At 37.7% G+C, this 21221-nt stretch overlaps 1 protein-coding gene across 5 annotated transcripts in view; it reads left to right on the forward strand.

Annotated features, from left to right (window-relative positions):
• Positions 1-21221, forward strand: part of ZC3H12B (zinc finger CCCH-type containing 12B) — a 42864-nt gene that overhangs the window by 14940 nt on the left and 6703 nt on the right. For all 5 annotated transcript variants that reach the window (XM_054214114.1, XM_054214115.1, XM_054214112.1 and 2 more), the window contains one exon: positions 17552-18317. In XM_054214114.1, the coding sequence (XP_054070089.1) occupies positions 17707-18317 (611 nt within the window). In that variant the 5' untranslated portion in view covers positions 17552-17706. The remainder of the gene's footprint in view (positions 1-17551; positions 18318-21221) is intronic.

The raw sequence follows: 21221 nt of genomic DNA on the forward strand, positions 1-21221 counted from the left end.
TGTGCAGATGAACTAGTAAGAAAGTAAATTTTTACTGTCAACTGCTGTGAATGAGGCAAGTTCTTGCTTTCTGTTCTTTGATCTTTCTGGATGCCTTTTCAATACAAATTATTCCATTCTAGACATCTGCTGGTTTTGACTTTCCTAGCCAGTTTGCAACTGAAATGTCACTTTTTTTTAAACACTTATAATTCTAATCTATAGATCTGTGAATAATAGAAATAAACCAAATTGCTTCTGTTACTTGCACTCTTACTGTTTACATCAAGAGCAGAAGCATTGGAGCTTTTGGGAATAAGGTAGGTTCAGTTATGGAAGCAAGGCTTGGAAAGGTGAAGAAATGTAATTTATAAACTCAGAAGAAGTTTCCAGGTGTTGCCACATTGTACAGTAGTTTGATGTATTGATTTGTCTACCTCATAATGTAAAAAAAGAAAAAAAAAGAAAGCTATAATGCTACCTAGACCTCACACATCCCTGAGAAAACTATCCTCTTTCCATCATGGAATCTGCTAGACATAAAGGGCTTTGAAGAGCCATGTGTACGTGGCTGGACAAATATATATTTTTATATATAGAAACATTTTTCGTAAGTTTATTGTAAAAGGCTATTTTTTTCTAGGCATTATAAATGAAAAGCATGTTTGAGTAATAATACTAGTATTTTCAAAATTCTTTACATATGTTTTGGGGTTTTTTTTAAATTTCTGTGAATTCCCTTCTTGTTGATAAGCTATATTTGATAGAAAATATTCATGGTAACACAGATAATTCATCTGGAATAAGAATACCACAACCGTCTTTACAGATCAGGGCTTTCTGATGCCATGGTATGTAGTATTGCGTTTGGCATATTTCAGATTTAGGAAGCATACTTGTAAGTGCAGAGCTAAGCAGTATAGCATCTCTGAAGATGTAGTTTTATTGTTCTGAGGTGAACAAATTATTAATGAGATGATTGGCCGTAATAAGAAAAACCCTGCATTAGCTGGCAGTTTTGATTCAAATGTATATGTTCTTTCTATATTTAAGCAAGTACTTCAGCTAAGTGTCTTTGAGTTTTAAAGGTAGCTATTGTATTTCATTTTCTTACACGAGTTATTTTTGACATTGCTTGCTAGCAAAGCAGGTTGAATCACTATGTCAACATAAAACCTAGGCTTTACGTGGTTTGTTGTGGGCCTCTTCTAGAATTTCATTTGGATATTATGGTACGGTATAACTAAAGCCTTTTACAAATCCTAGCATAGGCCAAGGTGCTTGTTGGTTACATAGCTGAAATATAAGAGCTCCTTTTCACGTTCAGTCCATCTGGTGAGAGTCCCCTCATCAACATTAATATCTGTTCTGATTGTCCGAATCTGTTCTGATTATCTGCGTCAACTTCTGTTTCAGTTGTCTGGAGAGGAATGTTGTAACAGGGGCAAAGTATCAACACAAGAAATTTAACATATATGCTCCTTTAATGAGCCCATGGACACCTCGGCCAAGTCACATAAAGTCAAAACTAAGTCTGAGAATTTTAAACTAAAAACTACATGCGATTGCCCCTCTGACTACCTCCCCCATTTTCTTTTTTTTCTTTTTTTTTTTTTTTTTATTTTTGGAAGATCAAACACTAATTTCGGACTCTGTGCCAAGTCTTTGCCTTTCTATGTTGTCCTTATCTAAAAAGCAAACAAACCCCCACCCCCTAAAACAATCTAACCCACCAGAAAAACTTACTCTCTCATCCCTAGTCCATACATAGATCTCCTGTTAGAAAGGGAGAGGTGAAATAGCTGGACAATAGGGATTTGTTGTTTTAATTTTTGAAAGCAAAGCGGTAGGCTTTTTCTCTTGTCTTTGTGAAGACGACTTTCCAGCTTCCTCACCTTGCAAATGAGCAGCGTTGTCACGATAACACTGAAGGAATCTTAAAATAAAAGGAAAATTAGCATGGGTTGGACTTCAGGAGGTCATCTAGACCAACACTTTGCTCAAAGCAGACCTAATTAGCGATGGACTGCCTTGTTTTTGCAAAAGCAAGGTAACAGGTGTGAAAATCTAAAGTCACAAGATGCCTTTAAGCTCTTCCTGCTGCTTTCTGTAAAGGTACTGTTTGATGCTTACTGAGTGAGGTGTCTCTCTCTGCTTCTGGCATTTTATTTTTTTTTTAGTAGCTTCTAAAGGGTTGTTTGAGTTTATCAGAAAGCATGTGTGCTGACAGCGGAGTATACATCCTGCCTCTTGTTGGATAGCGGAGCTTGTGAAGGTCCACCCAGTATATTGAGACCTTTAGAAACAGAATACCCTTTGTTTTTCAGGTTTCTTGAAGACCGCGTCTGGATGAGATATTTGCTTTAGTCCATCAAATTAGCATTCTAAGTGTTGAATTACGAAATTAGAATTAGTGTAAGTTAAGATGATAAGATGCATCACATCCTTGATGTGTCTCTGACTTAGCTGCAATCACAATTTTTAATTTTTTTTTTCCTTCACAGACCATTAATGAGTCATTTAGACCTGCAGAGCAGGTAGTACCAAACGGCCTTCTATCAGAATGTGGATTAGGAGAACCAGTGTATTGCTTTGGTTTTAGAACTACTGAATACACAATCTCAGTTTATAAGGAAGTGCTAACTGGTAATCTTTTATGGGGTTAATGCTCTGCTTCTATTATACGTCCTGTTGTCAACGGAAGTGTAAATGTTGCCTTGGTGGGGATAACAGACGTTTTGAGTAGCAATAATGCTAGCTGTAACTGCTTAAGATTGTTAGAAAGAGAAGATTGGTGGAAAGAGGTACTATATTATTGTTAGAACACCTTTTTTTGAACGTGTATTTACTGTAATCTTTCTTTTTTTTTTTTTTTTTCTGTCTCACGAAGGATGGTTGAATACCTAATGCAATGGAAATATTCAGTTTTCTTCCCTTTAGATGTCTGGCTTGTACTTTATGCTTGTCTTATGCTCAGCACTACCTGTTCTTTCTACTTCATGAAATCGGTTAACTCCATACACATATCGTCTATCTTAAGAAAAACCTAAAATGCCACTTCCTCTATTTATAATTCCAACTATGCCCATCCTGTCCCTTTGAATTCGTACTTATGAGTGTGACAAAATGAATGAAATTTGAGGTAAGAGGCTTAAATTCTATACTACCTTTGTATTTGTCTTCAGTTCACGCTTGATTTGTAGTTGACTCCATCACAAGTGATTTCAGGCCCTCTATTTATGTGATATGCTAGACACAGCTTGCTTTTAATACTAATCAGTCTAATACTGATATCAATGATCATTTGAAGTATTTACTGAAATAAATTTGAAGTACCTCAAACACTGATATTGTAGTATCTTAGTGTAATTTTTCAGTTTAACAAAACTTCACAATATGCTAAGAATAAGGTGAAAACGGAGATCTTTCTACCAGGTTTTCTGTTCTATGGTATTGTTTCTATTGTATGTTTTGAATTAAACCCTATAGTCATCACCAAAGCGAAATGACTTCTTTGCAGATTTAGTCTTGGTAAAGGCCATAAATTCAGGCCTAGGGATTGATCGCATATTTGCGTAGCAAAGAATAGAGTGTTCTATTTAATGTTCCAAATGTACTGCGACCTTAGTGTTTAATAGGTTTAATTTTGGATTTGCAGAAGTGGCCATGGTTTCTCAAACTTCTAGATAATTGCAATGCTTTTACTCATTTCCCCGTTGTCTGTTAACAGGATAATGTTTTTCTTTTCCTGGCATTGTCTGAAATGGTCTCTAGGTTAATTTCTGGATCCTTTATGAAAGGTCAACCATGGAAAAGTGCCACGGATGTTCAGTCATACTCTTTAAACTTGTGAGACAATCCTGCAGGGCAGATACCTAATGCTTGTGATGTGTAGTACTACAGTTTGAGCAGAGTTAGAAAAATGAAGTTCTGAGCACCTTCTTTGCTGCATCAGAAATAAGACTTCAAAGTGCTATGATTTTCTGTTTAGTGTCTTTCTTGTTATGGGGAGGTTGAGCATAATAGCATAGTAACTCAGTACCATTTCTTCTAAGCTGAACAAGGAAGTTATCATCAAGGGCAGTCAAAAAAAGATCTGCAGAGTTGTGCTCATTAACTTTCACAGACTGGAAGTAAGGAGTGGCTCTTGGATGTAATTTAGCTGAACGTCTTGTTATCGCTGAACGACACTATTGTTCTCTGATGCCTTGTCCAGTAGTCTAGCCAAACATCAGCAACGTTGAAATGGAAAGTGAGAAACTGAGGTCCTTAGGGGGATAGTTGCACAATTACTTTCTTGCATGACAATACTTATATATTTTTGTCTACCATGATGGTTCTTTCTTGCCTTTGTGTTGCAGGAAGGACCTTGTTCCTGTTTGCACAGGTACAATTTTGTTTTTGAGATGCACTGTAAACTTGATCTGTGTTTAAAAACAAACATTTCCTCCCCTAACTCCCCCCTCAAAAAAAACCCCACTCAATGCCTTTTCCAGCTGATATGCATGAGCCCAACAGCCTCTTCCTACTGGAGGGAAGAGTCATGGGCAAGTAGGTTCCTAGCTTAGGTGGTGTGGTTAGGAGTCCATGGCAAGATTGCACGAATCTAGGTTTTCATACCCATAGATATTCTCATCAAATTTGAAAATTAACTGATCTGCTAGTTCAATGGCTTACCTTAGATCATTGGTAGTGACCCTGAATTGCCATAGTTCTCACACAGCAGTCATCATTTGAGCCAACTGTGGTAAAGGGATTTCAGGGACAGTAGGCTAGAAGTTCGTGAGGAAGGACAACTGGGTGACTTAAGTTTTTGCAGCATTTGGGAAGGAAGAACTCTATTTCACTATTCTCAATTAGTCTGTGAAATGTATTAAGTGATACACGGACAGATTCAGAACGTATGTGTATATATGAGTGTATCTATCTGTGTTTGTGTGTGTATGTATATGGGCGGGTTTTTTTTTTTTCCCCTCACTGTTCTGTGTAGACAGGACACATGTAGGCACAAAAAGATACAAAGAATCAGAAAGGCCATTGCTAGTTCTATATATTCTGGTGTGTGGATTCCTCAAATTCAGTCCTTTCTGTACAGCTAAACCTCTTCTACCATTACAAGTGTTCCCTCAGCATTTGTTAAGAAAGAACATCCCTTTCAAGGTTGGGTGGTGATGATGATTATGTTCATCTTAACTGGTGAGTCAACGCTGAAAATCTTCCTTTGCTCTTTGCCTCTGTACCAGAAGTGTGCTAAGTCACATTCCTTATTGTTCTACTTCAAAGGTGGTTGAGGGAGGGAGAGGCAGATGCAGGAACAGAAATGGCAAATTTGCTTTTCTTTTAAAATACTACATCTCAATTGACTCAGAAAGGAGGAAGCTTCTGAATAAAAATTACTAACCATAGCCAGGAGGCTATTTTTCAATTGTGATTTCAATATTAGTTTTAAGGATGAGATGTTCACTACTGGTGTTACCTGCCAGTGCTTTACTTTAGACTTAATGTGTGTCAGTGTTTTACGTTAGAGAAGTCATAATGAGGAGAAAAAGTAAAATATTTTTCTTGGTGGTGTTCTGAGTTTAGCTTGATAAAAGACTATACAATATTAGGCCTTTGATTTGCTGAAATTTAAGGTTTCTCTGTTCATCAAAATGACAGTGTTGAAACTTCCCATTAACGTGTTGAGACTGACATTGCATAGTAAGGTAAGAAAAAAATCCATTAAACTGAATCAAAATGCTGTCATTTATATGGCTCTAATTATCCAGGGACTAAAAACTCTGATCTGCCATTTTAACGCTTCTGTTAGAAATGCTATTTGATTTAGTACATACTCTGGGAATACTGATTATACATGTGTCTAAATGTATAAAGGAGCTGCAGATCTGTGCTCTTTGATTTAGACCATCTCTTCTAGAACGTAGAAATCAGTTTGTTTAATTTATTAGATTAAAAAGTCCAAAAAGTATTTGAACATAATTTCATTTTAAGTTTCTTAAAATAGGAGTATTCCTTTTAAATAAGGAAGATTCCTCACTCCTCAGCAAACACAGTAAGTGTAAGTGATGTAAATGCCAGATATTTGCATCAAAAGCCAGCTGCTTTTATCTTGGTTAAAGCCCGATATACTTGTTTTCCTTCACTGAGTGGCTCTTATGTATTTTGGTCTTTTTATGGAAGCTATATCAGAATATATATGTGCTACATCTGTTAATGGTTTATGCTTATATGACTGTTGTTTGCTAAGTATAAAAGCTCTTAGAACAGTCTTAAAGCTATGTAAAGTACAGTTTTAAAAGGAATAAAAAGGGCAGAATTCTTTATTCCAGGTTCTGCTAGAAAAATTCCGAGTGCTTGGTCATATGATCTTGTGGACATTACTGAGAAGTGCACTTGAAACTATGACTGTTTTTGCAAAAGCGTCACATTATGGAATCACTTTAATTTCAAAATGGCCAACTTAAATAGGAAAATTTTCTGCATTGCCAGTTTTATTCTGTTTTCCTATAGTCTTGCTACACTTGACACAGTAAATGAAAATTAAATATGCTAAGCTACCACATCTGTTACATACTGAAAAGTAATTCATTCTAAGGTTCAAAAAATAAATTGGTTAAAGTGATTAATTCCTGTTGAATTACAACATATGCATTATTATGTTATGTGTATGTAAACTGTAATGTATTTCTGTTATCTCTGTTTAAAATAATGATAAATATGGAAATCTAGTGATTCAAGGTGTATAAACACACGGGCCAATAGCTACAAATCACCAACCCTTTTTCTTTCTATCAAGGGCAAAAGACAATTGCGCATAATGTCACGCAGCGTGACCCTTCCCATTTTTTAATCCACGCTGAAATACCCAAATGTTAATTTTAAAATATTTTCTGCTTTCCTTCAGTTGTGAATCTGTCTCAGCAGATGTGTACCACCTAAGTGTATAATTAGAATGAGAAAAAACTACCATTTTTATTTGTGACTCATATACTTTGTCAGGTTTAAGCGCTTCTTTCTCAGTAGATAAAATAGCTCACTACCTCAGAAAATATTCAGAGCAGCAAGCAGGAGAGTGTAGTATCTGTACTGCTCCTGAAGTAAGACTACAACAAGAAGGTTGTGTCTTGCATGCCTTGAAAACACCACTGTTGAGTTGTGTCGCTTTTTTCATGGGCACTGTAGAAATGCGGTTTTCAAAATTAAGGGCTAATCCAAAATCCAGTGCCATCAACGCGTCTTGAGCTGGTCTTTGTGTCCTCTGCCTAATGCCTAATAAATACTGGTTTGTCGCATTCCTGAAGACTTGTGCAATGCATCTTTTTTTATGCGTGTGTGCTGCAGGCCCAAATTTTAATGTCTTTAAAATGGCAATTAGTCCTGTGTTGGAGAGGTGTTTAACGATCATACCCTGAAAACATACTGTGAAAAACATGTCTTTAGAGTAACCACTGGTCTGTGCTGTAGCACACTGCAGTGTTGAAGATCCTGTTGGATGTAGTGTCTCTGAACACTGAATCATTTTTAAAAAGACTTCTCTTTGTCTCTACTCGTATTGTTTCCATGGTTTTAGACTCTTAATTTACCGTAATCGGTATGTGTGTAACCAGGAAGTTGTCAGCTTTTGTGTTAGTAGGCTTATATACTGTCTGCACTGCGATCACGAGGCATAGCTGTAGTAGATATATAGTGTACCAGCCCTACATGTTGAGCTGTGAAGATGATAGAATGGGTTTCATTCATTTATGTGTTGTAGAACAAGTAACCTGGGATCGCGCTGGGTTTATGCAGTTTGTGTTGAAGTCCATGTTGTTATTATTTGGCTGCTTTTAGTGCCTGAGTTAGCGACATGAAAATTAGTTTGGATATATGTCTTTGTGTACTTCAGTCAGCTCCTGATGATGTAAAAGTAGCCACAGTAATCAAAGATATAGCTATTGTTTAGAACAGTCTTCTTCCAGAAAGATGCCTCTTCCTGTATGCCTGTTTTACAGGGAGGAATCTGTATAGAGAATCATGCTAGTGATAAATTAGTGAAATGAAGCCATGGAGGGCTGAAGCCATGGAGGGCTTCATTTTCGTAATAAAAAACATGCCAGATTTTTTAATTCTTGTGAAGATGTTTGTTTTACAGTTTAAGAAACACAAAAGGAGAAATTTGCAATATTTATTCTTCGCTGTGCGTATGGAACTCCCCTAGATGTTACCGTTTCAGGTGTCAGTATTCAGTTAGATTATTTTTTTTCTTGGAGTGTTATTAAAAAAAAATCACTTATTAACTACATGTATCTCAAAAATATACAAGGTAAAACAAACAATCCCTCTCTTTAAAATAAACGTTGTAGAATTATTGTCATCCGTATGTATTATCCAGTTGAGAGAGACATTTGAGAAAATACTTGTGGGTTTTTTTATTTTGTTTTTTTTTTTAACTTTGCATTTTAGTATCTACAATGATAGAAAACAAGTAAAGCTGCTGAAAAGTTGATGAAAGGAATTAATAAAATGTTTTTCATTTAGAGGTTGTTCCTCATAATAGATATGTGCATCGTATAGTTGCCCTTTGAAGGGCACACTTAGATGGTGGAAAGATAGTGTCATAAGGGACCAAAAGTTGTTCAGTCCGTTGTGTCTTCTCTCATACTTTCGGTCCTGCTGAAATGAACAGCCATTGAATAGAGCATTTCTAGCACTCGCTCTTTAATAGTCATTGTCATTTGAATAGTAATTGTTAAATAATTCCCAAGTGGTTTTGATAAATATTACAGTACTTTCTTACTGGGCAGACATTTTCCTTCTGTTTTAATACCAGCAGAAGTAAATAGATGCTTTCAGTTTCGTCCTTTATGAACAAAATACAGATAATTTTGCCTCACTCTTTTCTCTGAATCACATTATCAATTCTACTAGTCAGTCGTGACTGTGCTGAAAGAGGTGTTTAGTAAGAAAACTTGGTTGCTTAGCAATGAACATCATGAGAATTAAAATTTTAAAGCTGCAGTATATATATTTCTGAGTTATAGTATCTGCAAATCAGAAATTGTTCATAGCTTTCTTTTCTCTCCTTAAGGGTGTGTTCATATTTGTCTATCTTTGGAGAGAATGTAACTCATACTAAACAAACACTAAAATTTCGGCAATACAATGTTGTTGTTTATGATCTGTGAAGATGAGCTTTTATTCCATCTTTGAGAAAATTTTGAGGCACGCTGACTCATTTCTCAATTTTGTAGTTATCAGGAAAATCAAGTGTTACTTGAATTATTTATGTTTTTTAATGTTTGTTCTGTTTTTGCTTGTAAGTGGATTTTTTTTTTAATTTACCCCAGTGTGATAACTTCTGAACGCATCTATACTAAATTTAAAAAGTGTACAGTGTAAGCAATAACAAAACAAAAAAGTGGAAAATTATCTGCAAGGATGATTCTGTAAATTGATTGTTAGTGCTTTTTTCCATACCTTTTTTCTGTGCACATAGGGGCAAAGTGAGCATAAAGGCAATGAGATAATAGAGAATTTGCAGTGGATCACCTATTGCTTCCAGAAATAGGTCTCAACTAAGATATCTCTGTCCAAAGACTTTGTCTGAAAGTTGCCATTTTATTCTACATGGTGCTTGAATTGCTGGCACTGGATTAAATGTAATCCATAGTTCACTCTTGTGCTATACAGTCTGATACTACCCTGATAAAAATATACCATGTTTAGAGGCTAACTTCATATGCAGTTGAGATTATCACTTTGTCTCTTCACTTCATCATCCTTCTCCCATCCTTCTTCCTTCTGTAAGGGTCCCAGAGTCTCATCACTGTTTCCTTTCAGTCGTTATTCTTTACCATGTTATTGGGGAGTTGATTCAAATGGCTTGAACTGTTTATTTGCTTCACAAATTTCTCATCTCCAGTCCCCCCTAAATGTTCATCTTCTAATTTAAACTGAAAATGCCTGAAACACTGCTTTCATTTCTCCTGGATATGTGGGCCTGTAAGCTAGGAGTCCTCTTAGACTTGGCCGTCGTCTTAGACCCATGTAGCCAGACTGCTCCTGAGATTTCTCAATGTTATGGCCAAGGAGATGGCTGAGATCGAGTCTTCTGTTAATCCACAAAAACATTTATCCAGGCTCCCACTTCCTATTGAGATCATTTCCTAAGATGCTTATTTTGATGTGTATATTTGCACACGTGCATATTAAATGCATAATTTCTTTCCACTTGCCCCTTTAAAACCTCTCCATAAACTCCCTTACTGTGCTCGTGAAGTACTCGCTGCCTTTTAAAGGTGTCTGGACAAACAGTGAACTGTTTCATGTAGTCTTTCTGATATTCCAGTTATCACTTCTTTAATTCATCCATAGCCTGTCGTCATAATTCTAGACTGTATTTTGTTTTGGGCGGGGACTATATCATTGGAATAGAACAGGAACTGATTGAGTTCCCTAGGTACAGTGGTACTACTGCTGCTAGATAATGTAAATCAGAAAGAAAATAAATTATTCTCTACCATCAGTACTCTGCGAGATGATGTGTTTGAATTTCCGAAAAGTGCAGTGTGGGAAAAACAAACTATATTATTGCAGCTTTGAGTTATTTTTAGTCTAGGTGCCAGTGGGTTAATTGCATACATATGCTGTGCTGACCGGAAATTATCTTGGAGATGTGGCACAGATTGTGGTTGTTTTCACATGTATCAAAGAAATTATGAGCTTTGTCACTGACAGTGGGAAGCAGGAGGAAGATTAATAGCTAGGAGTTGTTTTAATATGGATATGGAAGATGTGAACTACCAAATGATCTTTTATTTAAAAAAAAAAAAAATTTTTACACATACTTTCTTTTAGACTATATGTATACAAATTATGCATATTACATACAACCTATCACTTTAAAGTTCAGATATTGTCTTTACTCCATCTCTTTTATTGTAGAAAAATTTAGTGGTGACTTGGCCGATTCAAAAAAATTAATCACGTGGGACCTGATGCTATTGTTAGAAAAGAAGTTGAATATATATGGCTTTAGCGTGTTCCTTTACGAAACGTGGAAGTTTGAAGGTTTAAGTGCACCACATGAGATGAGTGCTCTCTACAGTTACTAGTAACAAAGAGAGGCTTGTAACTTGGTAACAAGGGTACGTTAATTCAGATATTAAGTTCTTAGCAGTGTATTTTTGCATTTTGTGCTTTATTAAATCATTTTTAAGAAGTATTTAAAGGTAAAAATTACAATGTTTGAACAAAGCATGATATTTGAGAGAAATGTGTGTAATCAAGTAATATTTATCTTAATATTTAAGAACGGCAATGTAAATGGTATTATGTATATTAAGAGTTTAGTACTAGCTCTAGCTTTGACTATTTGAACCTTTTCTAACCTTCTGTTTATTATGATGCTAGAATATAATTTGATTGTCCTCTCAGTCACAGTTTATTCAACTGTGTGTAAAACATTCTAACAGGAATACTTGTAACAAATTACTCAGAAAGCTCAAGTAGAGAAAATGTAAATATTTATATACATGTAATAAACAAATGCGTCTTGCCTGAAATGTTTGAAATATGTGCGTGATAAAAAGCTTGTCTCCACAACCACAGAGGAGTGTGGGGTCACAATGGCAAGCAAGGAAACCCCAATAACGCAGTCAGAGAAATGGTGGCCCAGCTCAGGCTTCTCTGGGGGCTTTCACAGGAGAGCAATCAGCCCTGTGCTCCCGAGGTGACACCCATCATGATGAGTCAACTGATAGTAGAGGCTGTCTGGACCATCTCACAGACTGAGGGGGCATGGGACACGTTTGGGGGATGCAAGGGAAGAGCGTTTTGCAATTGCATACCACTTGGGCAGTCTGGGGGAAGGAACCAAAGGTGGTGTAGGGGTCAGGGGAGAAAATGGAGGTTTTAAGATGATTTGTGAAGGAACCACCATGGGAAAATAGAGGGATAAGGGGATAAAAGGGACAGGTTGCCTGTGAAGGGGTTGTTGATCAGTGTGTTTGTCTGGTTATGTTGCGAACCTGGTCAGCACACTCTGTTAATGTTAACATTAAACTCCATTTCTAAGCTTTTGTGGGTGAAGGGCTCTCTAGGGACCTGTGTGTCTGTGGTGCAAGCAAGTGGAGGATATGAGTGTTGGTACATGATTGGTAGCAAATACCAGGTTGAACTAGCTGGCAAGAAGTTTAAGTAGCTGGGAAGCCACGTATACGTGTATATTTCTGGAGTGAGACAACTGTAAGAGCTGGCTACCAGAGAGACTAGGCCAACTGCTGGAGAGATTCTAAAGTCCGGGGGTTGACTGAGAGTGCTGGTTTTGGGGGTGTGTGTCTGTGGAGGATGTAAAAGGGGAGACAGAGGCAGCACCAGTATTGCTGATGGTCTCGGCTTTGGCCAGTGATGAATCTGCCTTGGAGCTGGCTGGAATTGGTTCTGTCTGACATGGGGACAGCTCCTGGTCTCTTCTAACAGAAGCCACCCCTGCAGCCCTCCTGCTACCAACACCTTGCCATGTAAACCCAATATATATACATATATGTATGTATTTCCCAGTAGTGGACCTTCATCTTTATCAGCCAGAGAGGGGAACACAATGAGGCCGTAGAATGTTCGTGTCTATGTACACTTGTGTGGCTGGCCGTGTGTGTGTGCGCGCTGTACGTGTGTGTGTGTTTCTGTGTGTAACCTGGGATTACATGCTCAGCCCTGCTAATGGCTGGAACTGGAGGTGTGCAGCTGCTCAGGGTTTCCTGAACAGAAACCATAGTTATTTGGTACAGTATATGGCATGTATTTGACAAGTGATACTTAAGTATCCTATAAGCAGCATGGGAAGCAGGAAGCAATACGAGCACTATAAAGATAATTTTAAAGTTCTTTATTAAGTTAGGCTTCAATGGCGACAGACAACAAACAGTGAAGCAAGGACCTCATTTTAGGTGAAGAGGTAGTGAGGGGAAAGCAAGACAAGCTACTTATGGAAAGCTTAATTAAAAAATCCAAAACTTGCACAAAAATGTATTAGAAATCGTAAGAGCAGTGAAAAACGTAGGACTTGGACTTGACTTAATGTCAAGATAAAATGTTAATCTTGTATCTGCTTAACACCATTTCATCTTTCCTGTGAGAGGTATAAAAAGCAGTGGCCACAACTCTTCCCTGGGCCCTTCTTGCGTTTGAGGTAGCAAGGTAGAGTCTGGTCAGTATTTCACTCATTCTTATTTCCTGGCAGTGTCAAGCTAGCTGCTTTTAAAGGAACTTCAGAAGTTTCTACTTAGAGTTTTTAATCAGCAATTTCTTTAGTTTGACTATGGCAAAGGAAACAGTTGTACAGTTGAGAGAGGTGGTGAATTCAAGTCACTGAGCGTAAATGCTTCGAACATACAGAAAACTCATTTCCCTGATATGCCTACGTAATAGATGGCTCCTTTGTTTGCAGGAGAAACACGTGGCCCGCTAAGAAGGGATAATATACTGCATGCTCGCCACGCTGTGGGTGGAGAGGTAATCATAGCAAGTATCATTACTTAACTGGAAGTCAGAAATAAACTGAGACCAAATACAGTTTCAGAAATGGAGTGGTACAGAGCAGAAACCTCAGCTTTCCAAGAAAAGGGCATCCCAGCCTTTTCAGAGTGGTGGTACTGATTACGTCTGGATCGCTGGCATTAACAAAAGCAGCGACTGACAGGCTTGTTAGATCAAAATACTGACTGACTGAAAAGAGATACTATCTGTACTGTAGTGATCCTGGATTGCAGATTTGTTTTAAAAAACCACAGCTGCGGTTTGAGGACAAGCAGTAATGAGTTTCGGTAGCTGTGTCTTTTCTCACTGTTGAGAGCTGGCTTGCTCAGGGACAGGGGTCTGGATCGTAGTCTGTGAACACACATAAATCTATAGCGATAGCTGTAGGGCTATAGGTAGCTCCAGGGGTTGCAACAGGGTATAGATTGGACTCTTCAGGGCTGTGAAGAAATGAGGGAGAGACCATAGTACTGTTTTTGTAGCTGAATGGTGGTATTACAAGTCTGGTTTCTAGTCTGGAGGGTGTGAAGAAGGGTGGTGTGTTAAAGTAGTGGCAGTTGCTGCTGTTGCTGCTTTCTCCTGCTCAGTTCTTTCCACTCTGTTTGCTGACTTAGGAACAACACAACACTTCTTCCTTCCTAGGTGCCCCCTCTCGATGGTCGGTGGGAAAACTTGGTCCTGTGCTGTAGTATTTTTGTAGCTGTTGTTTTTTGTTGTTGGATTTTTTTGTTTGTTTTGGTGCTTCTGACCCAACAATGAGATGACCTTCATTTTTTGAAAATCTTAACATTGTGCGTTTGGGAACAAATCCTACAACGTCCCAAATCTGCGTGGATGCAGGGAACAGTTCAGTTGCACAGATGGAGCGACTGGCTAAGGGTGGAGAAGCTTCGGTGCAAGCCGACTTGTTTCCTAGGAGCTCTTTGTACAAAGCGTACAGGGTTGTGGAGATGGGCTCTGGAGACAGCCTGCCTCATTGTCTGTCAGCATGGCAGTTGATGCTAAATCAGGTTATCTAAACTATTTGACAAAAGTTGCCTCTTCAGAAATTGGCTTTGTGTGCTGGGTATTTAAAGAAAATGGGGAAAACTCCTGCCTTTTCCAGAAGTTACCATGTCTACATATTGTATCTTTTTTTTTTTTTTGTGGAAGATCTGTGATATATCTTGGTAGAACTGGCTACAGTTGGTATCTACAGGACCTTTGGGCTTTTAGGGTTTCCCTCACAACATCCTAGATGAGTATGAAAAGGAGAATTTTTTTTAAAACACTGTGATTTAGTTTTTAAATAGTTCGAAGATAACTAGTGATATATTTCTGTGTTAGAGAATTTTTAATTCCCATCTCAAATATTTGAAAGATAATGGGGATTGTTACGTCACAGACCAAATATTTTCCACTGCTATGCAAGAGAGGGATGAGACAGCTAAATTTCCCTAGTTAGTGGCTTTCAACCAAAGGCTGACATGAATGAAAAAAAAAAAAGGCAAGAAACTCCAAGATGAGTCATAGAAGTGGGCGTTTCCAGAGAGTGAGCTTTCATAACAGATCCACCAATCTATCACGAGCCACCAAAGAATAGTAAACCACAGCGCAGGACTGGCAGAGAGCAGTCCTCCTAGATACACAATATTGCTTCTTAACACGGGCTGCATCTGAGCCATTCTCTTCGTACGCGTGACAGAAGTGAGTATGCCAGCAGCAGTGATAGAAATTGTTCTTAAAATTAAATTTATTTGTTTATACTTTAAATAATTTTTGAATTCAGGATTCTTTAGATCTGACTGATCGAACTATCTTCCTCTTGAAATAAGATCTTACTTTCAGGGAAGGACAAATGAGATTTATGGTAGATTGCTTATATGATGGTAAATAACAGTAAACTAGTGATATGGATGTAGAATTGGGACAATGCAACAAAATGGTGAAATCAGTTTATATGCAGATAAGATATATTATTCTCCAGCTAAAAAAGAGGAGAAAAAAATTAAGAGCAAAACTTGTATAGTTAGAAAAAACAAACAGAAAAAAAGGACGTTAAAAATTCTGAATGTGGAAGTAAAAGTGATAGTGTTACCCAGATTATTTTATTACTATAAAAAAAAAAATCTCTTTGAGTGATTCCAATTAATTTAATTTCCAGTTGGGAAGGAACATATTTTGCTTGTAGTTTAAATTAATATTTAAGTGTTTGTAAGAGAATGTAAATTTGGTCCTCTAAAAATTGATTTAAATTAATTAATTCTGGAAAATCATTTGTTGAAATAAAACCAGTGGGGAAGTTAACAGTAAATTTGAAAACCTAAACAACCTCCTTTTTCTTCGTCATACTGTGGTCTCTTGGGGAGGGAGGAATCAGATTTTTAAAAGGCTTTTGAACACAAGTGCATTTGATAATGTCCTGTATATAAATAATTTATGTACCTAGTTGAGTGCTTATGTTCTTTTGAGAAAATTTTGTTGTCTTTTAATGCTTCCTCATAGCCTGGAGGAGTGGAAAAGATGTGAGAGGAGGTGAAAAAGATGCATGGAAGAGAGATAAATTTATTCTTGGTTACACCAGTGACCAGCAACCCCCCCAAAACCCAGGAGTTATACTTCAGATTTTTTTTATTATTTATTTGTTACTTCTTTTTGGGTGCATGAGGAGCTTATTAGGAAAGGCCATCTTTGACCAATCCCTCTTCCAGTGACAAATTTTTATCCAGTGTCTATTTTGTGTCGCAAAAATTCTCATAGGAATCCTGGGAAAGAGCTTTTCATGCATCCATAGCTTATATCTACAGCGTTCATCAGAACACAGAGGTTGTACTGTTAAAAGCAAAGGTATATTGGAAAACCGGTGTCAATATTCGGTCTTCCGTGATTGCTGTTTAAATCTGGGATCATGCTCCTCATGCCTCTTTGGACTACATCTTTGCTGACAGAAATCTCTGCAGTAGATGTAGCTTTAAAACTGTGCTCTTTCAGAAGTTTGGTACCTTTTCATTTTCCTATCTTACAGTCTTTCTTCTCTTTGTCTGTGGTTACACCTAAAAAAGGTGACTAACAAAAGCAAGATTTATCAAAATGAGAAAGCGCGTTTAAAATAAATGGTTTCTTCAAGACTATTACATTATTATTTTTTGTTACTCACACTGGATTCTGCATTCTCAAGTCTGCAGTTTTACAGAGAGGAAAGTGGGACTTGCAGCTTTCTGAAAGTAGGCCTCTAGCTAATTACTTTGGTAATCAGTTTTCTCTAGTTACCTGCACTTATATTTAGTTTACCATTTTATCTTAAACATGCACTACTGTGGGTGCAATTCCTTTTAAAAACTATTTTTCAAAGGCTCAGTGACATCAGTTCAGCCCTTCGCAGGTCACTTGAATCTTCTACTTTGGCAGATCTCTCACTAGAATTCCTTGAACAATTTTTCTTCTGGTATAAGACAAGAATGATGATTGTCTGTCCTCACTTTCTGACAAAATGCAGTAAGATCCATCCTTGATTTTGGAATTTTCAGTGCAGTAGGTACAGTAAACAGAGCACAGGATGATTGTCATGTAGAACCTTTGTGCATCTTGTTATTGACCTTTACATGTCTACTGGCAGCCAGCTTGCAGTAAACTTAGTTGTTTCTGATAGTAAATCCTTACTGAAAGAGGCTGAAAAGGTTTGTGTTAAATTTTATGCATACTGGAACTCCACACGGTTGTTCCTGATGTAGACAGGCTGTTCCTGTAGTAGAAGACTGTAAAGACAGGTTTCTAGTGAAAGTGGTGGGTCACCCTTTTCTGTTTCATTATCTTTAAATATTACTGAGATACTCCATTAATTTCAGCTGTAAGTTTATTGTGTGGGAAGTGTAATTTTTTTTTTTGTACGTAGAGTAACTGGGGGAGGAAAGAGAGTTTAATTTGTTATTAAAGAGACAACATAATTATATGCTTTATTATGATCAATTTTTACACAGAAATGTGAATGACTAGGGACCTCTACTGACTTGTAAACAAAATCATTGTAGCTGAGTATTTTGCAGAATTTGTCAAAAGCTAATTTTTTTTTTTTTTAAAGGAACTTCATGTTGGTGGTGCCAGAACGTAGTAAGCAAGGCAAATTAACTCCAGCCTCGTGTAAACTTTGAATTGGCCAACATGGTGCAACTGAGTATGAATTCCAGGTGGCGTTGGAAATGAAGAACTGAGCTCTCTGGCTGGAAGCTGAACGTGATGACGGCCTGGTCTATGGTAGGGAAGCTGAAAATGGAGAAGAGGCACTCCAGAGAAGACAGAAATGTGGAACAAGATGCTGGGGAATGCAGTGCTGAATCTGAGGAATGGACGAGCTCAGAAAGTGAACCTGAGCAACCATACTTCAGAAGCACCTGTAGCAATATTCAGTGGAGAGAAAAGGAGGTTTCCACTAAACCACATCGGCCGCTCTGTCGGTCCCCTTGTTTGGATCGCCCAAGTTTTTCACAGAGCAGTATCACACAAGACTTGAAGCTAGACGAATGCAAAACAAATTTGGACAAGGAATACCAAGCTAAAATGGATTTTGCTTTAAAGCTTGGGTATGCAGGAGATCAGATCCAGGCTGTACTGAATAAATTGGGAGCAGACGCGCTCATCAATGATGTTCTGGCAGAGCTTGTGAGACTTGGCAACAAAAGTGAATCAGAGGGACAAAGCAGTGCCAGCAGTACCACTAGTACTCTGGTGCCAAGAGGCCCTTGCCCAAAGGAAATAGCAAGCCCTGAATTGTCACTTGAAGATGAAGTTGTGGATAACAGTGATAACTTGAGGCCAATTGTCATTGATGGAAGCAATGTGGCTATGAGGTGGGTCTCCTTGTCACAATATTTGAGAAGAATAAATCACTAAAATATTTATGAGAAAAAACAGTATTGATGGCAAAGTAATTTTAAGTTGTGTAGTATATTTACACTGATCATACATTTTTTTTATGGACTCTTTAGTCCAGGCTTTTAATTATGCTGTTATTCCTTTACATGTAATCTGTGTTCCAGTTTCCCTCCCCGCCTTTTCAAACCAAGTTCTCCCCTCAAATCTTTTGTTCTAGCAGTCTATCTGTAGTGTGCTTTTGTGTGGATGGGTTTAATTTTTTGAAGTCCTTAAACAATGCTGAAAGTTATTTTTCTTCAATATCCAGAGGCATCCAAATAGGGGAGGAAAACTTGCTTCTTTCTAAAATGACATGCAGCGCATGCTGATGATGCGCAGTGGACTTCAGGGTATGTGAGCTCCTGCTGATCAAGCCTGCTCAGAATTCAAAGCAATTTAGCTGTGTCAGTACAGGGATATGGATGAGCTAAATGTGCTGATGCCACAGCTATGGTGATTGTAATTACAGACACCTGTGTACACACGTTGCACTTGGCTGCTTGGGTCAACACTAACTCAAGAGATACCCGTCCCATGCCACCCTCCAGCATGTCTGCGGAGTACACAGTTCAGTGGCCAATGATTTGTTTATCATTGAGAAAGTACGATTTTCTGCAAGGGAGTTCTCTAAACAGTCTGCTTAGTGATCAGTGATATCAAGATTTCTTCGGATAGTGTTTGTACAATAGATTTCCTTTAGTATCAGCTTTCTGCTCTAAAAGAATTTGTGATCTGAATTACTTTTTCCAATGTATTAAAAAAAACGTCGATTTTTTTAATAGGTTTATTGAGTGCTCTGAGTTTTTAAATACATAGACGCACCCAAATCCTAGAAGAATATTTTATATACAGGATTTTCCAGTGCCAAGTTATGGTTACATCAGTCCAAAAGATGTTTCGGTAAAACAACATCACCAATATTGGATTTAAATTTTCTTACCTTTTTTTCTGTGCCAGTTGAATTTACAGTCTCTGTACTGCGTGAGTTATTCCTGAGCGTAATGTGGCAGCAACTGGAGAAAAGTGTGTGTGTGCACTTACTATTGTGTAGCTTAGAACTGATGCTCTGTTTATAGAATCATAGAATGATAGAATATCTCAAGTTGGAGTGGACCCATGTGGATCATCAAGTCTGCAATTATTGATGATGCAAATGGAGGCCTTGCCTTTACGGTAAAACATGTATGTTGTAACTGAAAGGTGGCTATATATGGAAAATGGAACCGTTTCCATTTTCAGTATTGAAATTTTCTTGAAGTAAACAGTTCTGGGGGATGCTACACAGAACTAACAGCTTGGAACAGGGTGGTGCAGCAGCTGGATGCCACGTTGTGTACAAATGCCAGCTGCTTTATGTAGTGGGAGGACCTACGGTTATATAGTGCCACGAAGCCTCCTTAATTACAGCCAACTGCCTGGACTGCCCACGCGCTTCAGGGCTGCTATTGCAGAGTTCTCTCCTGTGTTTTCTGCCCAGCACTGCTACCTGGGCCCCTTGGGTGGGTTTTTTTTCCAGAATAGGGGCCATCATGGGTGCGCACAGCCTCCCTGCGCTTCCAGCGTTCCATAACCCTCCCTGGCCTGGCCACTCAACCGCTTTTTCGTGGTGAGGATCTCACTCCTCAGTATGGCATCACTGATGTGATTTAGCAATGGATGGAGTGATTGGAAGAAATTAATTAATTTTCTTCACAAGTTAATATAGGAGTCTCTTTGGAAGTAATGACCGGTGGGTGGCAAACTAACTGGGCAGCATCACTCTCATCATAACTGAAGAAAAAATTACTTATTTATTTTATTTTTTTCTCAAGTAGTTGCTATATTAATTGAAAAGAACCGGAACTCTTAGTTTTTATTATTCAAATATATGGTGTAGCAGTAATATATGCACTCTGTTTTTTTAGACAAAGAAAACGTTGGCTTGAATCCAAATATGAAATCCAGCCATATTGCAGAGATCTGTGTGTCTCCCTTACCTGTGTAGACTACCTACTGAGGATATTGTAATTCAGTGTTGCCTATGCGTGCTTTTGTATTATTCATGTTCTCCTAAACTATTTCCTTAGAGAATTTAAAACCTGATTCTTTAGTCCACCCTATGTTTAGCAAATCAACATAGGCGCACCCTTGGGGTAGACTGAGTAAGATTCTACTTAGTTTCTATCAAACCTCTAAGTAATTTCTTTTTTTCCCTTGGAGAAACTCCGTAGGCATTTTAAAAATTAAACCCCTTTATCTGAATTGTGTGCTGTTTTAGAGAGTCCTGTGTGTTTCAGAAAACAAATTTTTGATGGGGGGTGGGCCTTAAACAGCTTTGAGAGAGTTATTCCTTTCCCTTAAAGAAAAAGTCCTAATAAAAGATGCAGAACATTTAGATTACTTTTTTTTTAATCTGGATTTTTAAAATCTGGATGTTTATATGTGACAGATAGCATTGTTAGTTCATTCCTTTTTTGTTATTGATAACTTTTTATGGTACTATTTAAGGTAAGTTCAATTTGTTGGGGAAAGTGATATTTTTCATTAGCTCAGTTTTTTTAATGAAAAAGCGGAAAACCTTCCTGTTTTTTTGCTTTTGGGATAGTGAAATTTCACAATTTCTAGAGTTTTAAGTAGCAGTGTTGCTGCAATCTGATCGCTTGGACAAATGTCTTTTTCCAGTTACATAAACTAGTCTAAAGTTTGCCTGTCTTTACGGACTTTGTTTCCCTTATATCCTTTAGACCATGGCAGCTTTAGAAGAAAAAAAACCAAATAGAAGACCCTAAAACACCACAACAACAAAACCCAAAACCAAATGTAACCTTTGCCCTTGCTGTTTCTAAAACTTCTGCATATTT

This window comes from Rissa tridactyla, chromosome 9 (genome assembly GCF_028500815.1).
Source record: "Rissa tridactyla isolate bRisTri1 chromosome 9, bRisTri1.patW.cur.20221130, whole genome shotgun sequence".
Lineage (NCBI taxonomy): Eukaryota > Metazoa > Chordata > Aves > Charadriiformes > Laridae > Rissa > Rissa tridactyla.